The 7,979-nt window shown below is 35.2% G+C and overlaps 1 protein-coding gene across 1 annotated transcript; it reads left to right on the top strand.

Moving 5' to 3' along the window:
* Positions 1-1,829: 1,829 nt before the first annotated feature.
* Positions 1,830-2,610, top strand: LOC146914481 (uncharacterized). Its single transcript, XM_085717346.1, has one exon. It carries the CDS (start codon positions 1,830-1,832, stop codon positions 2,496-2,498), a length of 669 nt encoding a protein of 222 aa, XP_085573472.1. The 3' UTR covers positions 2,499-2,610.
* Positions 2,611-7,979: the final 5,369 nt, after the last annotated feature.

The raw sequence follows: 7,979 nt of genomic DNA, 5'->3' as shown, positions 1-7,979 counted from the left end.
AGAAAAGGGGAAAAGGATGCAAGTGGGTGATTCTAGGTCACAAAGTGACCTAAAACCACCCCTCCTCGATCATCGAAGGAGACAGTGAACTTAGAGAGAAGGTGCAGTTTCTCTCAATAAAAACCTAGGGCTAAATATTTGTTAATTATCTTGTTTGTACCACAATTTCAATTTTTTTTTAAACACCAATTTATTTGCTGCTTATTCTTTTATAATTTTTTATGATAAAAGCAACATAGTTTTTTGGTAAACAATTAAGTTGTTGGGGAGAATAGTGGTTATGATGCTCAATGTACCTTCACCGTTAATTACCATTTTTTCAAACTTTGTAAAGATTTGTGGACGATAATTATTTATGAATAAAACCATATAACCGGACATGAGAATTTAAATCGATACCGCCTGAAGTATTAATTGAAATCGATAGAATCTGGTAATTGGAAAAATAGACTGCAGCTTGATAAGTGCTAGAAAGATGTAATTTTAGTGAATATTTAAAGCACAATTGTTACTTGTTTTGCAAGTAATTAAAGGGAAAGCCGAGGAATAAGTGATTATTGCCTATGTTACGTTTTAAGTATCTTACTTTATCCTTTTATGCAGGAATGTACCAGAACATGGAACAAAGAAGGAAAATAGAAGAAAAGGTTCACTAACTCGCAACTGCGATGCGAGCATGGCGCAAGCACTCGCAATGGCGAGCTCATCTACTCGCAATTGCGAATAAGAGGCAGCAGACACATTGAAAGGGACTTGACAGCACTTGGATGGTGGAGAGCAAAAGTTATCTCACCTAATATTTTCTTGGAGTGTTGTGTGAGCTGTGGTACACAGAATTGAGCCAAAACCAGTGGTTTCTTGGAGTGGGAATTGAGTGGGAAAAGCTTTGCCATAATATTTTACTTGGAATTCACCTATTTAAGCAAGGCAAAGAATTTATAATAGATATAGAGACTTAGCTCTGCATATAGCATGCTGCCTCTTAGTTTCATCACAAGGTTTGCAATGAATTCTTCTCCTTCCTTTCATTCTTGCAAGGCTTCCATGGAAATGAGTAGCTAAATCCTCTGTTGGGATTAGAGGTACTTGATCATAGTTAAACATGTAATTTCTTGATTTTTAATATATGGTTTTAATCTAATTATTCAATATTGTTGTTATTCTTGTTCTTACTACTTTCAACGAGATTCAAGATGATTTGGATACGAACTCTTGAATCTAGAATTAGAATAACAATCTATCTTAAATTATCAATTTTGACACGTTGGACTAATTTTTGATAATCACAATAAATCAAGAACTTAATGCTTTTGGACATTTAGTCAGGCTGGACACGGTCGATTAAGTTATCCAATCGTCTTTGTGATCGTTTAAAGGATTTGGACACGAATGTTTAAACGATACCTTAGAGATAATGATATCACTTTGGACACGAAGGATATTGTAGAAATGATTGTGATAATATTGTCTAATATGCTAGAATTCATATATGATCATTAAGTTATTTATGTTATGCTTGATCAAGGAATCCTAATCCTAACAAGTTTCTTGCCTTATTAAATCTCTATTTTATTATTTATAATTTAGTTAATTTAGTTTAAACAAACAAACAAGTACTCTTAATACTTAGAATGATATATGTTGTCGAGGACTGGCGTTTAATTATCAAAGATAGTAAGACTACTTTGTCATTTTAAGCCTTTGTACAAATTTTGTTAATATTTTCTTTATTATTTTTGTATAATTATTTGAACTAACCCCTCTTTGTCATACAAAGAAAAATTTCTTGTTACTAATATCTGTTTCAGATTCTCTACATAAAATAAATCATGGCTGATCATGGTTATTTCAATTCCTATCCTCAATTTGAGTATGAACCACATCAACAATATCAACAACATCCCTCTGAAAATGAACGTATAACAAAAATGGAAAATATTTTGAATATGTTCATGCATCAATCCATGATAAACATGCAAAATACCAACCAAAGATTACAAAATTTATCACTTCAGTTGAAATTTATGCAAGCAAAGTTTAATTCTACACAAACTGTCATGGATACTCAAACTAACAATCAATTCTATCATGAAAATAATGAAATTTTTTTCGAAGAGATTGTTAAAGAAAGTATTGATGAACCAAAGAAAAATATTGTTGTTGATAAAGAATGTGACAAACTGGATTTGGAAAAAGAACTTCTTCAAGAAAGGTCAGATGCTGAAGAGGCCAAAGATGTTAAAAATGAAGAAGTGATGAAGGTGGTAGAGAAAAAGGAATGGTTACTAGGCAAGGAAGAATCAAAGGAAGCAAAGGGGAAGAAAGTGAACAAGGTTGAAATTGATCGGATCATAGATGAAATATGTTCCTTGTTCAACAAACCAAAGTTAGGGAGGACATGGACTCCACATCAACTATATCTCAAATTCATGGGATTCCTCCCAAAGAGAAGGAGTAAAAAGGATGATGTGCTTTCCGTTTCATTTTGGCCGCCCTAACCAAAAAGGTGTCGAGCTAACGACGTAAACCAAGCGCTTGTTGGGAGGCAACCCAATTTTGTAAGTTTATTTATCATTTTTAATGCATAATAATATTAGAGTCATGTGCATTTAATTTTTTTTTTCCAAAACAGAAGCTGGAAAGCAAGAAAAAATTCATGAAATTGCATTACTCGCAACTGCGAGTAAACCAACTCGCAATTGCGAGTAAACTGAACTTGACTGCGTTGACCAACATTTAACTCGCAATTGCGAGTAGAATTGCTCGCAGTTGCGAGTAAGATCAGTTTTTGGCAGTTTTGAATTTTTAAAACATAACCCCCCACTTTAATACTCTTAACCACCCACTATCATCATTTATCATATTATTTTCGTTTTTGTTTCTCTCTCTTCAAACATTCACAAAAATTTCTCTCTTCACAAAGCTCTAAAATTCTTTTCTCTCAAAACCCTAAAAATCAAAGATTTCTAATTCAATACTACCCAAGGTCAAAGCAAGTCAAATTTCACTCTCATTCTTCATCTCTGCACTTGCACAATTGAAATCAACAGGTATGAATGGTTGTTTAGTTTTCTTTGAAAGATTCATGTGAAACCCTAGGATAGAAGCTTATACTGAGATTCTCAATCTGTTCAATTGATGCCCATATGATTATATAGAAACGAAATCATGCGCAGATCTATAATGTTTTTCAGTTCTAATCCACAACTATTGTTAACCCTTGTTAATATTTTTCAAATAAATTGGGTTTTGGGGTAGAATTCGAAATTTCAAAACCATTGCATGATTCAATTCATATAATTCCTCAAATGGGTCGCAATCACTGTCTTAGGGTGTAGAAACAATGAAACTGGAACAAATTTTGAAATGGGTTGAAATCTGAAAAATTCTGGGTTACTCGCAATTGCGAGTAAAACAGCTCGCAATTGCGAGTGATTGTTTGCAGCTCGCCATTGCGAGTTCAATAGCTCGCCGTTGCGAGTTACAGCAGAACTTGCACCAGATTCTGTAAAACAAGCTGTTCTTTGATTTTTAATGCTCCATACTGTTATTTAATGTTATATCCTCTCTGTGTATGGTATTTGCTGGCTGTTTTGCAGGAATGGCTCCAAAAAACCCACCTAACACCGGTAAACGTCAAAGGAAAGAAACACCCACACCTCAAACCTCATCTAGAAACCAATCCTATGACCATGAGAAATTTAAGTCTAGGTACCATCATAATAGGTATAACCAGTTGCACAAACTGTCCTTGTGGAAAGAGAGAGTCTTCCAAATCAACCCGGAGGGACCTTACAAACACATACTCCAACTTTTCCTTAACCAAGGGTGGGAACGACTTCTTAACCCTATAACTGATATTAATGCTGAGTTGGTACAAGAATTCTATGCCAATGCCCTTCCAAAGAATCCAAAAACTGATGAATTCCCTTATGAAACCTTTGTGAGAGGTAGGACAATTAGGTTTGACCGTGAGGCTATCAACAAATACCTTGGGAACCCATTTCCTTTAGATGACCAAGGTGTTTTAGATGACTTTCATGACAAACAAAACAAGGGACATTTTCTTCTTGATAAAAACCACAAAAGGATTAAGAAGTACATCATGTTAGAGGGAGAAGACTATGACAAAAGTGATGCGGGGAGAGAGAATATAGCCCAATACAAACTCATGAAAAAACCAGCCAAGCTTGTCCTTAGGTTCATCCTACACAATGTAAGACCTAAAAGCCACTTAGGTGATTGCACCGTTAATGTATGTCCTTTGATATACTACATTCTTAAAGGCAAAAAGGTTGACATTGCCCGAACAATTGCTTGGGAGCTAAAACTGGTTGCACTCCAAGGGCACGGTGAACCAAAAACCCGACTTTCCTTTCTTGGCCTTATTATGGGACTTATCAAAGACACTATGATGAGGATGCCTACTGCTGTTCATGACTACATTAGGAACCCCATTAATGATGATTTTATTACCCGGTGGATTTGGAATGATACAAAGGAGGACAAGGGTAAGGGAAGGAAAGCTTCTTCCTCAAGAGCACCTCCATCCGAGCCTCAAGAAGGACCTATTCCCTTCCCACCAGCAGCTGGTCATGACTTTGCAAGCTATGTTCAATGGCAACATCAAAATAATTTGCATACTTGGAAAATGCTAGCAGTCGGTAACAGAGCAACCATGTACTTCCAGCAGTCTCAATACCTTATGCAGCAGCAATCTAACTATCCTTCGGAGATTATGTCACAATTCATGACACCTCCAGCTTTTCGGGAGTACATAGATTGGCCTGAGGACACACCAAATGCTTTTGGAGGGGCAGAGTTTCATACAGGTTATGCAGGTGGAGATGGTGGAGAAGAGAATATGGCTGATGAAGATGATGGTGATGGAAGTGAAGAAGGAAATGATGAGCAAGACGATCCAGAAAACGTGCCTAGTGCTACTTCAGAGGGATCGGATGATGACATGGAAGGTTGAAAACGCCAAATGCTTTTTAAGTACTTTGCTTTTAATTTTAGTACTTTGTTTTAAAAATTGTGGGATATTAATGTTTGTTATAATTGTGTTGTTGAATTATGATTTTAATTTTCATAGTGTTTTAGTATGTGATAAAATATTATGTTTAGCACTTTGTGATTTAAAGTACTTTATTTTGGAATTAATATGGAAGTATCTTTAGTTTATTACTCTAACTTGATTTTCAAAGAATGATGCTCAAAGCTCCAAAAATTCCAACAAAAAGCTTCAAAAGTTTCAGATGAACGGTAATGATACATAATGAGATAAAGTGCAAAGCCAAGGTAAAAAATTTTCAGTTTTTCTAGGTTTTACTTGAATATGAAATAAATATTTTTGTGAAAATTTTAAGTTATTTAAGTTCAAGTTAATACCATGTTTATTTGTGAACCACTTAGTTCTAGCCAAAAAGTGAGGAGACCTCAAATGTTTGTACTATATGCAAGGAGACCGACATTCAATTTTTAACTAGATTGTTTTATGTTAAATCTAATTTTTTGTTTTAAATTGTGTGAAAACATGGAAAGGATCAAGGCACATTTTTGAAATTGAGAGAAACAAACTTACCACAAATAAACCTACCTTGTAAGAAGAGTGAGAATTTGATAACCCACTTGAGCCAAAAGAATCAGAAGTCCTTTACTTTGAACTGTCAAAATCATAAAGCACGATGCTTAATGAAATTATCCAAAGTTTTCAAAATTCAGTTCATTGTCGACGCACTTAAGGACTCTTATATTTTTTTTAATTGTTGAACCCTAAAACATTCATTGATTATTTGTCCCTTTTGCCATAGAAAAGAGGAACATTCAAATAGGGTATGTTGTATTCAAGTTGGGGAGATAAGGTAGATGTAAATCAATTGTCAAGTGAAATTGGTGTAATTTTAATTTTTTGATCAAAGACAACATGGTGTTTCAAATACCAAAAGAAAAGAAAAATCCAAAAATATAACAAGTTGTCAAGATCAAGGTATGTCATGTTTCAAACACCAAAGATTTGTTGAGAATTAAGGGAGATTCATGTAAATTTATCTTTTAAAGTAAATAGAAAGAATGTTCCCTTATGCTTGGCCATTTGAATTCAATTTGACCCACAAATGTCCTTTCTTTTGTAGCCAAGCCAAGTTATAACCTTCAAAGACCTTTTGATCCATGTTTTCGTACTATTTTGAAATAATTTTTAGATGGACACATAACTTGATTGGAATGTTAGCTTAATTGTCGGATGTGTGTTCATAATCCTCATTCTTTTGATTCAAATTGTTTATCTACTTATATAGAAGTGTGTTAGGTGTGGTTCGTAAATAAATGTGTTATTAACTTGAACTAGGTGACATAAAATTTGTTTTTAAGGAATCATTTCATATTCGTGGTAGAATTCTAGATTAGTTGGAAATTCAATACTTGTTTGCACTTTTCACTTTGAATCATTCATCTGGAAAAACTTTTCTAACCTTTTTGTTTTCATGTTGTCTTCTTAACTTGTTTAGTTTTCATTCCTTTGTTTGAGGACAAACAAAGAGTTAAGTTGGGGAGAGTTTGATAAGTGCTAGAAAGATGTAATTTTAGTGAATATTTAAAGCACAATTGTTACTTGTTTTGCAAGTAATTAAAGGAAAAGCCGAGGAATAAGTAATTATTGCCTATGTTACGTTTTAAGTATCTTACTTTATCCTTTTGTGCAGGAATGTACCAAAACATGGAACAAAGAAGGAAAATAGAAGAAAAGGTTCACTAACTCGCAACTGCGAGTAAAACAACTCGCAATGGCGAGCATGGCGCAAGCACTCGCAATGGCGAGCTCATCTACTCGCAATTGCGTGTAAGAGGCAGCAGACACATTGAAAGGGACTTGACATCACTTGGATGGTGGAGAGCAAAAGTTATCTCACCTAATATTTTCTTGGAGTGTTGTGTGAGCTGTGGTACACAGAATTGAGCCAAAACCAATGTTTTCTTGGAGTGGGAATTGAGTGGGAAAAGCTTTGCCATAATATTTTACTTGAAATTTCACCTATTTAAGCAAGGCAAAGAGTTTGTAATAGATATAGAGACTTAGCTCTGCATATAGCAGGCTGCCTCTTATTTTCATTCTTAGTAAGAAATATAGGCTTGTGCATATAGAGTAAGAATAATAGAAGGTGTGATTCTTTCTCCTTTGTTGAGACATCACAAGGTTGCACAACTCCGGGGTAGTTTGATGTTGAGCGTTTGATGGCTTTGGAAAAATGCTTTAATGCATCCTATACAATTAACCTCATGAATTCATCACTTCGACATGTCCCAAAGCTCATGCTTGGGGGGGATGTGGTCCCTCAATATATTTCTAAGGGCTCAAAGACCCTCTAGAAAGGCTAAGGCGCCCTCCAGGAGGGCTCCCATGGCTTAGGCGCGCCCTCCCAGAGGTGTCGCGTCAAATCTTCTAATAGAATCTAGAACTCTGCAAAAAGACTTAGAGCCCACATTACGTGTGGTTTAAGTCACGAAAAACCAAGCCCACATAGGGCTATAAATACACCTCTTGAGAGCGTTCTCCAGGCATCTCAAAAACAGTATAAACCCTATATTTTACTATTGTACTAACTGCAAGTACTGTTTGCGTCGTCTGTGGGAACCTCGGTAAAACTAACCCAGACCACACTCTTAAATCTAAAAACCTACCGAAAATCTCGAAATCATGTTGGCCGGCGAATACCAAACCAGCTTCGGCTTCAATTTTTCCAAAGCCATCAAACAATCAACATCAAACTACCCCGGAGCTGCAGTCTATTTTTCCAATTACCAGATTCTATCGATTTGAATTGCCTAAATACTTCAGGCGGTATCGATTTCAATTCTCATGTTCGGTTATATGGTTTTATTCTTAAATAATTATCGTGCGATTTCAATTCTCATGTTATATGAATATCTTACTTCTTACTTATTTCTAATACGAATAACAATGTTAAGAGATTGTGTCA

The sequence above is a fragment of the Medicago sativa genome, chromosome 6, assembly GCF_051527215.1.
Source record: "Medicago sativa cultivar Bolivia chromosome 6, Bolivia_mono, whole genome shotgun sequence".
NCBI lineage: Eukaryota > Viridiplantae > Streptophyta > Magnoliopsida > Fabales > Fabaceae > Medicago > Medicago sativa.
Note: the sequence above shows the minus strand (reverse complement) of the source record. Positions and strands in the feature narration are given on the sequence as shown.